At 39.2% G+C, this 18,643-nt stretch overlaps 1 protein-coding gene across 3 annotated transcripts; it reads left to right on the top strand.

Moving 5' to 3' along the window:
- The first annotated feature begins 10,616 nt into the window (after positions 1–10,616).
- cnga3a (cyclic nucleotide gated channel subunit alpha 3a) lies at positions 10,617–18,211 on the top strand. Of its 3 annotated transcripts, XM_086161639.1 has the most exons (10): positions 10,617–10,799; positions 12,858–12,921; positions 13,049–13,173; positions 13,620–13,706; positions 13,936–14,109; positions 14,753–14,806; positions 15,322–15,492; positions 15,662–15,763; positions 15,867–15,973; positions 16,352–18,211. In XM_086161639.1, exons 3-10 carry the CDS (start codon positions 13,073–13,075, stop codon positions 17,746–17,748), a joined length of 2,193 nt encoding a protein of 730 aa, XP_086017765.1. In that variant the 5' UTR covers positions 10,617–10,799; positions 12,858–12,921; positions 13,049–13,072; the 3' UTR covers positions 17,749–18,211. The 3 variants fall into 3 exon arrangements, with proteins under 3 accessions (XP_086017765.1, XP_086017764.1, XP_086017766.1); XM_086161638.1 differs by lacking the exon at positions 12,858–12,921; XM_086161640.1 differs by lacking the exon at positions 12,858–12,921 and having other exon boundaries at positions 13,981–14,109.
- Positions 18,212–18,643: the final 432 nt, after the last annotated feature.

The raw sequence follows: 18,643 nt of genomic DNA on the forward strand, positions 1-18,643 counted from the left end.
TGCAGAATGGGCATGATTGCTCACTACTAATCCCTTAATATTTATAGTTCATGTGATTCTGTCTGAAAATAAGTCTGTCAAAACGTACGCATGCATTTTCCATGAAAAAATGGTTTAAACCCCGACCAATGTATCCTGCTTTTCAGAATGAAGGAAATAGAAATCAACACATTATCATAGCTGGAATGTGTTGAGGGTGTAGCCAACGTGACTGCAGTAATGAGATGCAATGAAAGGGAGACATTTTTGTTGTGTACAGAACAGAGTATTTTAATTCTTAAAAGCAGAAGGACAAAACTACAAAAACAAAGCAGTAACTAGCAGCCAAAGAATAGGACACAGGAGTGACAATACTTGTGTTACTTTGAATAACTTTTATCTGTGATCTATGATTGCAGATCCCAGCATCGCACTGAAAATTAAAAAAAGGAACAGATTTTTTTAAAATCATGAAATGCTGTCAAGGCCGAGCTATAATGGCAGTTACGGAGGAAAAAGAAGGTTGGAGTAACCAGAAATTAAATCAAGACTGACAGCTCAAATATGCAATAATCATAAATGAAGAAGAAATTAATGACCGAAGTTGAAAGACATGTACTTTGAAAAAGATGAACAGAACATGAGCAAGGTGTTTATAGTTGACATAAGGGCCACACAGCCTATTGGAACAAGCATGAAAAATGTGTGTATATGCGTGTTTGTGTGTGTGTGTGTGTGTGTATGTGTGTGTTTCTTTTTTTTGGAGTTTCATTGTTATTACAGTTCAAATGTCCTTTTTTGGATAGTTAGATTTAAAAGGGAGGGGAAAAAAACTCTGCCTTTTCTCTTCCAACAACCTTTAGTTTTTCTTCCTCCTTTTTTTTCCAGTGTCTCCAATTACAATTTTGATATTCTTCTGTACATTGTGTTGTTTTAAGAAGTGAATCATCAGACATAATGAGAACAGGATAAAAAAAAAAGTCAAAAGTAATGCAAAAATGATTTAAAATGAAAATGGAAGGAGTGTAAATTAACATAACTATAATTGTGAGGTAAAATATTCAGGTGAAATTTGTATGCCATAGAACTCCACTGAAGTAGAGTGACAAGGTATTTATATTTAAAGTTACACTGAAACTTTGTTTTGGCATAAGGAAATGACACTAGCTTTGTTAGTGCCATTTTGTTTTTATTTGTGCGATTCTTTGGGTAGCAGTTTGTACTCTTTCCTGCAGGTGGCGGACGTGTACAAAAATATTCCCTGTTGAGTGACGCATACTGCTATGGAACATATCACTAATAAAAATTGTATTATGTCTGCAGCATTTATTCCTTTGAAAAATTAGTTTTTAATGCATTTATTGTGATATAAGACTGATGAACATATAAGTTGATGAAAGTTAAAAACGATATACAAACAGATGAAACTCATTGCTGATTGTCAGCTGAGCTAAATTGACATGAATACATTGTATCTACATTTGAAATGTAAAAATGTTGGGGTCAAATATAGCACGCGATGATGATAAAAATGTCAACATTCACTGCAACGCTGAAATACTATAGTGAGCAGTGGGTTTCGCTCTTTAGAAATGACAAGGCAGGAGTACTGCTCAGTCAGGCTTTCATTTTGAACATATCTTCTCAACTCTGCTTTGGTATCATGTCCACTCACATGTTTGAGGAAGTAGCTTGGGCTACCAAGATGTCTCAGTAGCATTGGGCCATAGGGGAATGGAGAAGTTGCCCATTTTCAGTCTGGCTGAAGAGTATAAGAATGTGAAAACAAGACTAGAGATGACACACAAGGAATCTCAAGATCCTGTGGTAACAGATGTTGCCCCAACCCTGGCCACGAAGAAAAAATGTACCCTGTCTGCTGCAGTACTGGATGCTAAAGCTGCCCCCCAAGCACTGAGACAGTGGGTCACATCCAGCAAGACAGAGGGATTTGGCAAAGGAGGAAACAAGCTACTTGGCGTAAAGCAAATCCCTTGCTTGGTGGTAGAGGAGGTGTGTCAACAAAAGGAAGCCAAATACGCACCAAAGCTGTATCTCTAGGCAAACAAGGCTCCTGGATGAGGTGAGATGCTGTTGAGAGGAGAAAGATCACCTGGTCACAGCTGTGGGGAATGGAGTCAGATTTACTGCACTTCAGAGCAACATACAACATCCTGTCTTCCCCTGTTAACTTGAATCTTTTGGTTGGAGAAAATCTAGCCTGTCCACTGTGCTCTGTGCCAGCCTCACTCAAGCATGTCCTGGGAGGATGCAAGGCCAGCCTTGCTCAAGGCAGATACACAAGGCAGCACAACCAAGTCTTAAGTTGCCTAGCAGCAGCGCCTGAGACCAAGGGGGTATCAGTCAACGCCATTCCTCTCCATACCCAAGATAAGGTCCATCAGGCAATATTTTTGTTTTTGGAGGGAGGAAAACGGCATCATACCCCTTGGCCCTGGTCCCAGACAACAACAGGAAGCCATTGAGTGGGAAGTGCATCTCAACATGGACCAGTAGCTTGTATTTCCACCGGCTGATTGCAGCAACCAATTCAACCCGAAGATCCTTGGTCGAAGTCCCGTCGGAGTGTCTCGCTGATAGAGTTGACCGTCCGTTTAGAGCAGGCCATTGGGGAAACCTGAAACCTGTTGGTTGGGACCTGAGGTGCGGCTAGTTGAGGTGGGCTGCAGAGGCTACTTTGTAAATTCCACCACAATGTTCCAGAAGGTGCATCCATCAAAGCCTCGAGTACCAAAGTAGTAAGAAGCAGTCACTGGCGACGAATCAGAAGGACAGATCTTATCTGTACCACTGATTAACTCATCGACCCCCTGCCGAAGTGCCACTGGGTGACTTAAAGAAGAACCAAGCTTTCCTCACGTACCCAGGTTGGATCAGCCTGCAATGGGCCTGCCTCAACTGAGGGTGTATTGTGATAAAGGGCCTCAACACCCAGTTAAGTTGAGAACTTACAACTGGACAAAATAGAAAGAATGGATTGGCATCACAGTTGATCCATCCATTTACGCATATTTTTGCATCCACTTAACAAGAGCGGAAGTGGCAGATTGGTAGGATTTTCTCAATATATAAAAACCTGGCCACCTTTTGTTTTCTGCATGACAAAACATGTTTAATAATATTTATCAGCACTAATTTGTGTGACTACTGTTGCTGCCATGGTGCTTTCCTTTCTCTTAGTTAATTCCTCTAAATGTTTCTCAACAGTAGAATGCCGAAAAGTTGGTCTTGATATAAGGACACTGACCAAAAAAAGCTGATATTGAAACAATAAAGAAACAAGATTCTTTCTATGCGAATCCTGCAATGCATATTTAAAATTACATTTCACATCTTGTAAAAGCTCAGAAATGTAGTCTTTTCTCTGTCTAGTTGCTATAGCGACACAGGATAAGTGTTTTGTGAAGTACAAATCATCTCTTCTGTCTCACCAATGAAGACGTAAATGACAAGGTGCAAATCATAATCTCCAGCACCTGATGAACAGGGTACAACTCATCAACACAAGAGGCCTCAAAACCACTTATACTGACATTGGCTGCCAGGACACAGCTGTTTATTACACAGCTTGTGCTCTACATTCACTTAGCTGAATGCATTGAATAGTTGAACTGTTGTGTAAAACAGAAAAACCTCTGTCATTTGGATCATATTTTTTATCTCTTTGGTTCCTGTGGATGTCACACTTTGTGTGCTTTCTACTGTAACACACTAAATGTATTTTATTACCAATAAAAGCTTAGTAAGCAATATAATTCCTGCAGTCAGGCTAATACTCCACTGACAAGATGTATTTACTTATATACAGAACTGAAACCTTCTGAAAGTAGTACTTGCATTCATTTAAAAAATCAGAAATTAAAATAGGTGTTTTTTTTGTTGCTGTTTTTGTTCATTTACTATTTTTGCAGTTACCTTCAATTGGGTTTCTGGGTGTTTTCGATTGATTTCCAGGTTCTGAGGAAGTTAGCTAAGGCGCTGGAGAGATGCAGACAAGATAACAATAGGTCACCACCACCAGAGAGCAACATCAGTTTTGTTTCAGAGGGCAGACAACATAGGCATGGCAGGCAAAGAGAAGCAGCTCGACCCTTTTCCCCTGACAAGGAGTCTGAAATAAGGGTTGACCTGGACAGGCAGCTTCAGTTCACCACAGAGATGACCAACACATCTCTTTGCTCCAATGTCGTTGTATGGTCCACCAACATAAGGTCAGCTTACCTCAATGAATTTACAATCCCACATGAGGAAGGGATCGAGACTGCCTTTGAGTACAAAAAGGCCACGAGCAGAGACTAAGGAGCCAGCAAGAATGAACAAGATCAGATGGCTAAAATCAAGCAACGCAGAGGCATGGTGCTTGTTGGACGCAGACCCGGCAAAGCCACAGGAGAAAGCGATGACTGAAGACATTGAGGCAAAGCCTAACCTGTTTGGTGACATAATATACCAGACCTGTAAGGACAGGTTTGAGGAAGTTATCCCCAAGCAGGGGACTGCCCCAAGAGAAAAGAGAAGGTGGGAAAAGGAGATCAGCTTGTGCAAAGGCACCAACAACTCCACAAGAACTGGAGGAAGGCAATACAGCTGAGAGAGACGGCCTGAAAAAGGACTTTCCAAGTTTTGCAGAGTTGAACGCATCCGCAAGCGCAGCAAACGGAAGCAAAAGGGTGACCCAGCTTTTTCAAAGGCCCTTTCAAGCACGCCAGACAGCTGCTGGAGGAAAAGAAGAGCAGGAAGCTAGAAACCACCACAAAACAGATGGAACAGCATGCAAAAAGGCAGTAAAGTGATCCATCAAAGGACGCCCCTTTAGGAAAACCAGGGCATGTGCCTCAGCCGATGCCACCAGCAGCTGAATTCAACACCATACCTCCCAAGCTCAGTGAAGTCAGGCAAGTTGTTAAGAAAGCAAGGTCCACGTTCGCCCTTGGCCCCAATGGAGTCCCCCGTAAGTTCTACAAGAACTGTCCCAAGGTGCTAGTGCCGCTATAGTACCTGTTGAGAACTGCCTGGAAGAAACAACTTATCCCATCAGACTGGCAAAGAGCAATAGTGGTCTTCATGGGACATGGGACATGCGACAACTCCAAGGACATAAGCCAATTTAGAAACATTGCGCTGAAGGATGGTCACCCTGAGGGATGACCACCTATCTCCTAGAGACTGGCTACATTGACACCGACAGCCCGAAAGCAGGAGTCCCGGGTTTTCCAAGGGTGCGTAGAGCACTCCACAATGGTCTGGAACCAGTTCGAGAAGGCCAAGCAGGAGAATACTCAACACCATGTTATCTGGTTGGACCTTGCCAATGCGTATGGATCAGTCCCACACCAAATTATCAGCTACACTATGAAGTTCTTCCACATGCCCCCCTGCATAAAGAACCTGGTTTACTTCAGCAACCTTCAGATGGGCTTTGCCCTCCAAGACTTCACCACAGGGCGGCAGCAGCTTCAGGTAGGTATCCCACCGGGTTGTGCCATCTCTCCAATCTTATTTGTGGCAGCCTTTAAGGTAATCCTCATTGGAGCAAGACAAATGTTTGGGGGATCAACCTACCATCTGGTCAGAGGCTCCCCCCTTTGAGGAGTTACATGGACGATGTCACAAGCCTCCTCTGGACAGCACCAGCTTGACTGCTAAAAAGCATGACCGAATTGATGCCTTGGACAAGAATGAAGATTAAGCCCGCCAAGTCACAGAGCCTGTAACTCAGAAGGGGATCAGAACCAACTCCACCACCTATGTTGTCAGTTGAGACAGAATCCCCTTCCTGGTGGAGCAACGCATCAAAAGCCTGGGGAGGCAGTATACCACTAAGCTATCTGACAAACAGACAGGGAAAACTGTCATGAAGCAACTAACACACAGCCTGGCAAGGATCGACCAAAGCCAACTCCCAGGAAACTATAAGGTCAGGTGCTACCAGTTCACCCTCTACAGGAGAGTAATGTGGCAGTTGAAGATCCAACGCAGGAATGATGGTCAGAAAAGCCAAAGCATTCAGCCGAAAGTGGTTGGGGCTGCCACTGTGCCGAAACTGGCCTTGTTGGGAAGAACACACTCCAACTGCCATCGCAATCCATCACTAAGGGCTACATGCAAGAGAAGACCAGGCTGGTCCTCAAGCTGAGGGAGTCCACTGATCTGGCAGAAAGGAGTGCAAACACCAGGGTTCCTACGGGTCGGGAGTGGAATGCCCAAACAGAAGTCAAACAGGCTGTTAGCAGGCTGCAACACCAAGAGATTGTCAGCAGAGTCCAGGTGGGCAGAGCAGGAAAGGATGAGAGGAGGTACCTTGCTTCTTGTCCAATGCCAAACCGCAAAGAGGAAGCAGATGGTGATGGTAGAGATCGCGAGGATGGAGGACGAGCATCCTCGTCCTCCCTGGGTGCTACAGATGGCATCAAAACCAGGTCCTGAGGAAGTTAGCTGAGGTGCTGGAGAGGTACCGACAAAATAATAATATAATAATTTATGCTTTATTAATCCCTGTGGGGAAATTTGTTCTCTGTAATTAACCCATCATAGATGAACCATGAGCAGTTAGCTGCCGTCGACCAAAAAAAGAAGGCAAAGAGAAGCAGCTCGACCCTCTGACAAGGAGAGGGAAAGGAGAGTTAAACTGGACAGGCAGCTTCAGTTCCCCACAGAAATTACCAGCACATCTCTTCGCCCTAACATGGTTGTATGGTCCCGCAAGGCAAAATACCTTACCTCATTGAATTTAAAATTCTTTCATGAGGAAGGGATTGAAGCTGCCTCGAGTCCAAAGACCAAATACACCGACTTGGTTTCTGAATATCGGGAAGCTGTCTGAAAGACCACCATCTACCCCATTTGAGTGGGATGCCGAGGCTTTGTAGGGCTGTCAACCAATGCGCCTCTTGAGGGATGCAGGAGTGACCAGAGGCACGTTGAAGAAAGTGTTCAAAGAGCCGGCAGAGGAGGCAGAGAAAGGCAGCTTTTGGCTCTGGCTGAGGAGGAAGCAGAAATGCCCAGCAGGAACTCCTACCTACCTGAATGTTCAATTTATTTTAATTGATTTGCCAAAAAAATATCCTGGGTGACTTTCTTTTAAGAGTTTAAAGGGTAGATTTTCAAAACTTGCAAGAACTGAAAGGAAGTTAATAATATATACAAAAAGGGTTTTTTTTTTTCCGCACACTGTCAAGCCACAAGAGAATTGATTTGGATATCAAATGCTCTCAATTAATTTGTAGTTGACATTTTTAAGCGATTTTATCATAATCAGGGGGTGATAATTCAAACAGGAAAAAAAAGCTTTCACATAATTTACTGGATCTTGACTTTTGACCTAAATGCATCAATTTTAGCACCAAACATTTTAACAAATTCTTAAGAACATTGGAAACCCTTCTGGGGAAAGTACACCCCAAACAATATATTGTGCTTTTTTCTCTGCCTGTGTTACATGTTATTAATATAAACCATTTTTATTTAAGACGCTTATCTTTGGAGCCCTCAGTTGTAAGAGATGATTGACTTCTCTTGAAAACAATGGGATGTGAGCCTGAAGGCTTTCTCCCCTGTAGTGCTCAAAGTGATGAATAATTATTTTTGAAAATTCTAACAGCAAAATGTTTTTGCTCGGGATAATCAACACATTTCTAGACCCCTTCCCACTGAAAACATTAGTAGCTCTGGTTTAAGAGTTGCGCAAATTCAACACCTCAGGGTCTCTCCTGTACTGTGTGATCCTGGGTGTTGAAAATTGACAGAAAAAAAGGTACATTTTCTCTCCGTTTCTCTCTTGATGTTGAGCTGCCAGGTGGTGATCCACTTTGATTGGGACTTCACAATCAACCTGAATGCTGGTCATTGTTGAGCAGCTGAGGATTATAAATGCACAGCATAGCATGTCTGACTGACTGGCAGGGAGAATAAGACTAGAATGGTTCAGTCTGGAAAAGCCATGCTTTAGGATGCAGCCATTTCCATGTGCCATTTAGTAGACATGTAAAGAGGCTTTCAATTGATCTCCATGCACCTGGAGCCCTAAGCCTAATGAGGTCTGGAGAAGAGAGAGTTAATGGCCATTCGCTTAATAATTTCCTTTCAACACAGTGCTATTGCATTTATAAGAAGAAATCAAAACACACGAAATGCACTGGATGCTTTGAGATGGAAAATGTAATTTTCCGCAGGAAACAAATCCAAAACAGTGACAACATTTGTTTAGTGAATTACCTAGACCTATAGTTTGACAATGTATTTTCCTCTATAACATCACAGCTTCATCACAGTAAAAATATACAGGCTTTTCTATTTTGTGCAGGCAAAAACATTACACCTTAAGGGAACACTTAACCCCAAAACAGCAACAGCACCGTATTATAGTTGTTCTTTATTTTTAATTTATGTGGTGATTATGTAAGATATCAGCTAAAGAGGTTTTTTGACTTGTGTGACAAAGATAGTGACTACCAGACGATTACTAATCTGGCTGTATGAGGACAATCAGTAGAAAATAGTTACAATCATGGAGCTCTGATGAAGCTGCAACCTTTATTTATTGCCAAAGGATAATAAATGTAAGTTGGAAGTACCTGTTAAATCCTATGATTCTGTTCTATTAAAAGTATTTTTAGAACTTCTCTGGTCACAACCTCTTCATGAGTGGACACCCTTAAGAATTTGGATGGATTCTTAAAGTCAGGGATTTTTTTTTTTCCATCGTAACAACCATTTTAGTGACAAAAAATTGGGAGTTTTGTAAGTCTTTTAGCCACTACTCATGTATAATGATGGCTAGTTCTGAATTTCATTTGCCTTGTTTTTCCTCCAACCACAAAAAAAGGGGGGTTCAATGGTTACATAGCACTTCATAAATCTTTGCCTGTCTTTCAAAATAAATAAAAGACCCTGTAGATGGATAGGAGGGAAATAATGTTAAATATAGAAGAAAAAAAATCCAGTCAACTGCTACTTACAACTAGGAATTATTGTGAAGTTTTTCATATGTGACCGCACGGTATTAGGGCAGGTAAACACCTACATGGCAATCATCACCCACATTTAGTACCTCATATAAAAATCTATGTACATAAGTCGCTCTACAGGCAAGAAGATTTTTTTCAAGTTATTTTGGAGTGAACTATACCTTTAAGAAAGGTTATGTCATTATTTGTGTTTTTGTGTCTGGATACTGACTAAGCTGTATATCCAGCACATGGTTTCTAATAATGGCATTCTTAATTCTGCTCTTAGTGAGGACAGTCAATTACTGTTCTAATTCTGGGCACATGAAAATAATTCTCTTGCAGCTGAATGGTTTGGATATTATATACAAAAGATATTCTCAAAATATCTATGTTAAAAGGTCCACCAAGAGGAATATTTCAGAACTTTAGCCTATTTAAAACAATCAGCGTGCAAATGTGAATTAATTTTTTTTTCTTACGCAATAAGAGGAAAACTAAACAGAAATTATTCCTTGATTATTCTATGAAGAAACATGTCCATAGGGGGCATTAAGTGGCTGAAATAGGTGCTCGAGTCTAAGCTGGGATTAGCAATACGGCTTCGTATATTGCCAAGGGATTTCTCTTTTAACCCGATGCCGACTTGTGATGTTGAGACAGAAGGGAGGAAGGGCTGGCAGTGAGACGTAAACACATATACAATGTACGGTATGAAATGTTTAAAGCAAGACATTTGATATTTATATAAATGATAAAGATGAGGTCAAATATTATATTATATATTATATTTATATATTGTTTTGAAAAAAAATATAATATGTAATTATGCAATGGAAGTTGCATATAGGGAATATGTTATGTACTAGTGTGTGTTTATATATATATCTGTAAATATACCTGTATGAATTTATGCTTGTATAAACTGATAAACCCTGATCTTCATACGCAATTTTATAATAAGTCGAGAGCCAAATTGAAATGGATCACAAGACCCTTTTTAGCCAGCTAATAAAAAATACTAACCAAGATGATTGCAATAAGAAGGACAAGGGGATTTGTAGTCGTAATTGATGTTAAAAAAACAATCACAATTAAATATTTTAATATTGCTTTAAGTCAGACATTCATCCTACAATAGCCGATTTAACCTTCTTGCCATATGACACTTTGTCAAATATTGTAAAGTATTACAAAATATTTAACATTTAATACAATTTAATATTCTGACTTCAATCTAATGCCTCATTTGTCCATATCGCCGCACTAAAGTCAAACCTTGAACATCCACACTTTATATAATTATTTAATCAGTACATCCATGTACATACAGAAACTGGTCACATACTTGTTGCCAAGGTTACCATTTCTCTGCATGTTTTGGTCCTGTCTGAGACACTTTCCAAAAGCTGTAGAAGGAGCGAGCTGTAATAATCCTTTATTTTATTTTATTTTATTTTATTTTATTTTATTTTATTTTATTTTATCTTTAATTTATTACATTTTATCTTATTAAAAAAAATAAAAACTGTATAGTTACCCAGGACCTTTGATCCCCCCAACACACGCACACACGCACACACACACACGCACACACACACGCACACACACACACACACACACACACCTGCGTCAACTGCATCCCACTTCTCTTCATTCTGCGCAGGCGGCTGCGCTTTGGACATCCAGCAGGAGTGTTTCAGATGACGACCTGCACCCTGAAAAGCGATAGGAACTTTCACTGTGGAGTAAATCAAACATTTCCGCGCGGAAGATGGAAATAAAAAGAAGACTACGGAGAGGAACTGCTTGTTTCATCGGCTTGCAAAATTCAGCGTGACAAGTTTCATCCTGGTGGGTCACGATCAGCCTGCGTGATAGTGTATTAGGAGAAGAATGTGTGTGGCAAAACTGGAAAAATTAGTTATGATGTTATGAATCACATCATCTTTGAGTTCAGTCTGAAAATAGTTTGTTGTCTAAATTTTAGGAACTGATCCATCAGACATGTTGATGCATCAAATGGTTGTATAGTTTATTTTTGCAACAAGGTTATTACAACACATAATTGCACAAAAATATTGAGGTCCAGACACATATTTGGCACTTCTTCTTCAGAAAATGTCATTCCTCATGGTTTGGTAGGTATGTAGTAATAAAAACAACTGAGGTGAATGTTTCCATACATTTTCAAAATGTGATGGAGAAGGTAAATCAACATGCAGTTTAATTGGCTTCACTGAGATTACTCATTTTCAGAAAAGCAGAGAACAGTTTGTTGTGATGCTCAACCTCCACATCACAAGCCTCTTAGTGGGCTCTGACACTGCTGTGCATTAGTCCTGTTAATCTCCAATAACAGTAATGTGTTATAATTAACCAAAACGTTCAATGAATTATTCATACAGTCCTTCATCAGAACAAAGAAATGGCAACTTTAGGGATGCTTAGAATTTTAGTGAATTTTAGCTGTGAAGCAGGGTTAAGAATTGGATTATGGAGTATTGGAGTATTTGGAGTATGATATAATCTGTTAAGGTATAGTTACCCGTGTGGAAAAACATTCAATTTAATCAAATGCAGTGCTTTCTTGTATCATGTAAAGTTCATACATAATTTCAAGTGGAATGCGCTGCACAACCCATTGACGATCTCTTTTAATTGGTGTATAACTTAAAACAGATTTTCTGTTAGAAAGATATTGTGATTTCTTTGAAAAAACAAACCAAGCTAAAAACATTTTGCCAAAAATCTAATGTTAATATCAGTCACACTAATGAATTCTCATCAATTTCAGCATTTCAGCATCAGTGACTTCCACAGATTCTCAAACTGATGATATAACGTTGATTTAATGTACACACACACACACACACACATTCTGAGCTTCACTTGCAGTCACCCTTCAAGCACTCTTCAGGGATATTCTGTCAGTGTCATTTAATTTAGTCAGGGTTGGCTAACTCCCTGGTATTAGCGCTAATCTATATGCGTGCACGTGTTACAACTGTTGTCTTCCCCAGAGATCACTGAGTCAGTATTTACAAGCAACTCCTTTAAAAAAAAAAAAAAAAATTAGAAGTTACTGAAATGTAAGCCTTGATTGAATTTTATATTTATGTTTAATGTTGTGCATAATCTTAATTCTAAAGGCTAAGTTGTACTGAAATGGATTTTAAACACATTTTATTATCATATTGTTGTCAGACTGGAACAAAAAAAAAAAAAGCAAAAGGTAATTGTCCGCAGCAATTCAACTCTTTTAGAGAAGCTTTTATTCACTTAACATGTCGTAGTCATGACAGAACCCCATAACTCCTGTCTACCTGTAAGCTTAGTTATTTAAAAACCAGCTGATCGTTTACAGAGCAAGAGAGAACAAGGGCAAGGACTGATCCTGTTTAGTGTTAAGGACATAATGAGCGTGTATTTTTAGATGCAACTCTTAAATGAAGAGTAAAAAGTGGTGTTCGGTGCACACATCAAGGTCTCCGGGGAGTTAGATGAGAAAATGGATGAATTAGAAGCAGCTTGATTGAATAGTTACCAGACATGGCTCTTGAGAAGGCAATTGTATAGATCATTTCATCCAAGGTAATGTCAGATAGAAAAAAAAACAACTGGCAAACTCCAGAAAGAATGGCTATAAAAGAAAAATTGGAAGAAGGTTACTTCCATTATGTAGGTTTTGAATATGCCTTAAAACTTTATACACATGGTGTCAAGAAAACAGTGCTTGAAATGAAATAGGAAGTGCTGAAATGTTAGAAGGTTTCAAGATATTTGGTTTCTTCTGATTTACTGAGAGACTTTAGAATCAACTTTATTTCTATTCTAAGGTTGTTGACGTCTAAGCTTTATTCTACTGTCATACAGCACATAAAGTTGCTTCACCTTCAGTTGTTATTCTAGGAGAAAAGTCCTGAATCCTCTGAGATGAGATCTGCAAGTTTTGCACAGATCTAAAGAAGTAACTGTATGTAATTTCAATTATTTTGAAACACCAATGCATTTGGTTCAGAAAATGCATCGCCTGTGTCATGTATAACGTTCTCAAGTTTTTATCAGAATGTTAAACGTTACTGTGTCTCCATGCACCCCAGGCCAGGAGAGCTGCAAACAACAATATGGCACAAATTGGCAGTGAAATATCCTTTTTAACCAGACAGCGGTTTTCAAGTCACACACCTGAAGAGGAGCTGGCTGTCATTGAAAATGGAGACAGCAGGTCAGATGTCAACATGACATTATAAAGAATCATCTCAATGCAACGTGATAAATACATGCTTTGAATTTTCCAATTGTAACTAAATGAAATCACTGTTATAACTTTAACATCTATTGTATATTGTCGGATTAAATTTTATTTTGAAATAGCTGGATCTTACAGGTAATTATTTCAAAAAATCTACAAGAATTTAACCTCACAGCGAGTAAAAAACACGTCCTTAATATTCCCACGAAAAAAGATATACAGTCAAGGTTGGCGTTATTCCGACCTTGACTGTATATGGAAGTTACGGTATTTAATTGCAGGAGAAAGGAATGCATTAACTTGACTTCTTTTACCTGGTTTTGTATTTTGTATTGAAGTGATCGGACAAAATCGGACCCCTCTCCTCCCCCAAATATTATGATATTGAATGTGATCCTGTCATTTTATTGCTTTTCCAGAGCTCACTCTCTTTGCGACAACTCTGAGAGACCACCTTCGTCAGAGTTCAACGAAGTTTCATTTGCAGGCGCTGGAGCAATGGCTAGGTAAATTCCAGCCTATATCAATTTGATTATCCATGTAATAATAGCCCCTGTGGTTCTAATAGATTTTCTTTCCCATATGAAAACATGTCATATTGAAAAGTCCTAGAAAGTTTTGGAGAACCTCATCAGTTACCAATTAATAAAATAATGTTTTGTATCCCCGTCAGCTCCCTTTAGTTATCCTGGTGTCGGTCACTTTTGTCTGTTTTACCTTTTGCTGACCATCTAGGCTCTCTTACTTCTTCTTCATGCTGCGAAAATGGGCGACTAACAGAATTAACCCTGAAACAGAGAGGCATGACTCTTTCTTGGAGCGTTTCAGAGGTCCCGAGCTCAAAGATGTATCCAGTCGAGAGAGCAATGCCCACTCTGCGGGTCACAACGATACAGTTCGCAAGAGAAAGTAAGCACTTTTCCTCCTCCGAGTAACTAATCAGTCTGTTTATGTGTTTTAAGTCGAGAACTATTTTGTTTGTTTTCTGAAAAATAAACATCAGAAGTCATTTGTTTTTTAAAGAGTTCTGTGGTGGCAAATTTAAAAAATTGGTTAGCATTTCTCACCTGACCTCATGTGATTCATACAATGTGAAAAAAAAAAAAACAACATAAAAATAATTTTAATCGTTGAATAAATGTTTTGTCTCCACAATTTTGAATGATTTATTTTATTTCCTACGCCGTCATTTTCTAATTTATTGATCACATTTTTGGACATAATTCAAATACAATCTCGGATTCGTGGAGCATTCATATTTTAATTGTTAACATTTTGGTTGATTTCTGGTGAACTTTTGCCAATGATAATCCGATATTTTCTCGTTAATTTTTCAAAAGATATCTTTTCAAGAGAAAAATCACCCTCAAATTACCCCAAAACTGAAACTCTACTTCCCTTGAGTTTTGGTCAATTGCATGTTTGAAACTGTATGACATAGGAAAAGGTTAAACTTTGTGCTTGACAAGTTAAAGGCAAATAGCTGTGAGGTCTTAAAAAAAAGAGGATTCCCTATGCAATATGCAATAATTTCATTCATTTTTATTCAAAGTCTTGCCATGCCACTGGCTACTTACAACATGAACAACTGCAACAACACAGATGAGTAAGTGTGTAAGAAGATAGAAACTGATTTCTAGAAAAGAAAGTAGTTATAGATTGTGATACTGTGTCATAGCTCCAAAATCCTTGAAACAAGCAGTTTTATTTTCTCCACCGTATGTTCCCTTTATGCACCCGAGTCCTTCTTTGTTGTCTTCTCTGTTTTTTTGTTTTTTTTTTTGCATTTTTTGGCGCAAGTCATGATGGACATTATTCTACATTAAACCTCATCAGTGAGATAAAGGAACTTGGTAATGCCATATCAAAGTTCAGTGTGTCATTACATAAAATGTATTTGTGCTAATAAGACATTTCAAGGTGTAAATATTGTGATAGGACATAAATGACAGATGTGTTTTGACATCATCTGCTATACAATGCATGACCTGCACCAACTTTCCCGAGAAACCCAAAGTCCAAAACCTACTAAATAGCCTCCTCGTAGCGTGATAATCCTCTTAGATCCCCTGCTAGAGCACCTTTTTGCTACATCTTAAATACTAAACTTATAATCCATAGCAAAAAAGAGGACAAAAAGGAAGATATTAAAAAAGATGAGAAAAAAGAGCAGAAAGATGGGGACAAGAAAGAAGATGAGAAAAAGGATGAGAAGAAAGAAGAGAAGAAAGAAGAGAAGAAAGATGAGAAGAAAGATGATAAAAAAGATGATAAAAAGAAAGAGGAGCCCCCGTAAGTATGTAGTGCAATGCTAGGACTAGGAGATACAATTAAAATAACAATCACGCAATACTTGGACAGTGAGATAGAATTACAATACCCATCATGTTAAACTGTTTGATTCTGAAAAAAAAAAATTAAACAGAAGCTACAAGATCAATGACTAGTGAGTTGTTTTCAGGAAAGAAATATGGATTATGGATCCCGCTACAGACCAGTACTACAGATGGCTGTCTATTATTGCTATTCCAGTGTTCTACAACCTGATGATGATTGTTACAAGGTAACCTTGTATTTTTTTCAGATTAAGGTTTCAAATCTCCAAACTCTCTTCTAAGCATCCTACTCTTGAAATGGTAAAAGTTTTTCCTATTTTTTTCCAATAGAGCATGTTTTAATGAACTCCAGGACAAGTATACAAAACTCTGGATAATCCTGGATTACTCTGCAGACTTCATCTACTACACGGACACATTTGTAAGATCGAGAACAGGTGAGACTCTTCAAAATGTTAATGCCTTTTTTTTTTGACAGCAATTACCAATGCTGATTCTAAGCTTGGAAGTAGATATTAACAGTACACCATTAAGTCGCAATGCCAAGCAACAGCACCAAAATTTCTTCTTTAAACTGGCAAGCCGTTGCAGCTGATATCAGCCTTCGTTGTTTCCTGTTCTCATTGGTTGTTGTGAGTTTTTTGTGACGAGGCACTTCATTCAAAAACTTTTTGTAATGGACGTCTGGACGTAATTGACCAGTCCAATGAATGGCCAAGTCTAATTTTACACACTATATACTTTAGCTGATCTGAGTAGGCGCTAATATTGCTGTTTGGAGAACTACAACTTCTAATTCTCCATTTATTTCTCAGGTTATCTGGAACAAGGCCTACTAGTGAAAGACGCTGGGAAACTAAGAAGCAAATATCGATCGACATCTCAATTCAAGTATGATGTCTTTTCAATGATACCTACCGATCTACTATTTTTGAAATTTGGATTCAACAACCCCGAGTTCAGATTTAATCGTCTATGCAAAATGTCAAGGCTTTTCGAGTTCTTTGAGAGGACAGAAACCAGAACAAGTTTTCCGAATATGTTCCGCATCAGCAACCTCGTACTTTATATTCTCATTATTATCCACTGGAACGCTTGCATGTTCTTCGCCATTTCGAAAACGATCGGTTTTGGCTCAGACACTTGGGTGTATCCTAACATAAGCCACCCAGAGCATGGGCGCTTGGCAAGAAAGTACATTTACTCTCTGTACTGGTCCACACTGACCCTTACCACCATTGGAGAGACGCCCCCACCGGTGAAGGATGTTGAATTCCTATTCGTCATTGCCGATTTCCTCACAGGCGTGTTGATCTTCGCTAGTATCGTCGGTAACGTCGGTGCCATGATCTCCAACATGAATGCCTCTCGTGCTGAGTTTCAGGCAAAGATCGATTCCATAAAGCAGTACATGCAGTTTCGCAAGGTCACCAAAGACCTGGAGGCCAGGGTCATCAAGTGGTTCGATTACCTGTGGACCGAAAAGAAGACCTGTGACGAGAAGGAAGTTCTGAAGAATCTCCCCGATAAGCTTAAAGCTGAGATCGCCATCAATGTTCATCTTGATACCTTGAAAAAAGTGCGTATTTTCCAAGACTGTGAGGCTGGTCTGCTCATTGAATTAGTGCTAAAGTTGCAGCCTCAGGTGTTCAGTCCTGGCGATTATATCTGCAAGAAAGGCGATATCGGCAGGGAAATGTATATTATCAAGGAGGGTAAGCTAGCTGTGGTGGCTGATGATGGGGTTACTCAGTTTGTAGTGCTCAGCGATGGTGCATACTTTGGAGAAATTAGTATACTGGGTATTAAGGGCAGTAAGGCTGGGAACAGGAGAACCGCCAACATCAGAAGCGTAGGCTACTCCGATCTCTTCGCCCTGTCCAAAGACGACCTCATGGAGGCGCTCACCGAGTATCCGGATGCCAAAAAGGCTCTGGAGGAGAAGGGCAAAGCCATTTTGATGAAAGACAACCTGATTGATGAAGCTATTGCAAATGCTGGCGCTGACCCCAAAGACTTAGAGGAGAAGATCGTCAAACTGCAGGACAACCTGGATGTCATGCAGACAAAGTTTGCAAAGATTATGGCAGAATTTACCTCAAGCCAGACTAGGATGAAGCAGAGGGTCTCAGAGATGGAATCCAAAGTGAAATCCATCAGGCCAGAGGACCTTTCCGAAGTGGTAGCTGACAAAGACAAGAAAGTGCAGTAATATGGCTGATATTGGAAGACTGTACCAGGAAGGAATTTTTCATTTAGAGTAGGAGACATACACTTTTTAAAGCCCCATGTTTATATCTATTTATACTGTTTGTTGTCTACTTAATTATGTAAAATGATGTACAGTCTCTGCATGAACTATATCTTTTAGCGTGTATGCTGTTGTTGAAGAACAGCTCAATTTGTTGATCTGGCTATTGTCTCAAGAAAACATGAGCTACATTGCAAGTATTAACCACGATCCCCAAACTAAAACGAAAAACTGGATTCAATATTTGAAACTATGTAAATGAATGTCAAAAATAAAACTGAAATGATATCTGCAGCTTGAAGTATCAGCTGTATATCTGCGATGATATATATGAAGCAACATTAAAATGTCCACATAATACTGTTTGCCTACATTGTTGTTTTATACATGAAGGAATAAATTTCAAGGTATTTTACAAAGTAAAATGAACAATTGCATTCTAATTTGCATTAATAATAAATATCAAACAAAGTGGAAACTTTGAATTTAAATGTCGAGAAATCCTGACTGGTTTATTGAAACTCAGTTAACTACAGTGATATATAATATCTCACATAATTTATCTATCCAAGATTCTCCGAAATTTGAAAATAGTTTCATATTGATGTGTTAAAGTAACAGGGACAAAAATGGTTCATTGAGCAATAAGGGCAGCATAAATGTCAGCAGAAAAAACAACACTGACACCTGGAGGAAAGAAGCGAGGCAGCAATAGTCATTGCAATGTACAGGAAATGTCATGTTAAATTAGACTTACCTTTCACATTTCAAAAATGATCTGTACCATCTGTGCCACTAATTTCATGCACAATTCAGACAAGTTTTAAAAAATAAGTGTACAATTTTTAGCTGATAT

Source organism: Fistularia commersonii, chromosome 16 (assembly GCF_037954325.1).
Source record: "Fistularia commersonii isolate RoL2024-O1a breed Wild chromosome 16, RoL_Fcom_v1.0, whole genome shotgun sequence".
Lineage (NCBI taxonomy): Eukaryota > Metazoa > Chordata > Actinopteri > Syngnathiformes > Fistulariidae > Fistularia > Fistularia commersonii.

Bases quoted from the DNA above. Each gene is read 5' to 3' on its own strand.
- cnga3a (XM_086161639.1), top strand. From the start codon at position 13,073: ATGGCACAAATTGGCAGTGAAATATCCTTTTTAACCAGACAGCGGTTT. The intron at 14,110-14,752 runs GTAAGCACTTTT...TTTTATTCAAAG, and splicing joins GATACAGTTCGCAAGAGAAA to TCTTGCCATGCCACTGGCTA. The intron at 15,764-15,866 runs GTAACCTTGTAT...TTTTTCCAATAG, and splicing joins CTGATGATGATTGTTACAAG to AGCATGTTTTAATGAACTCC.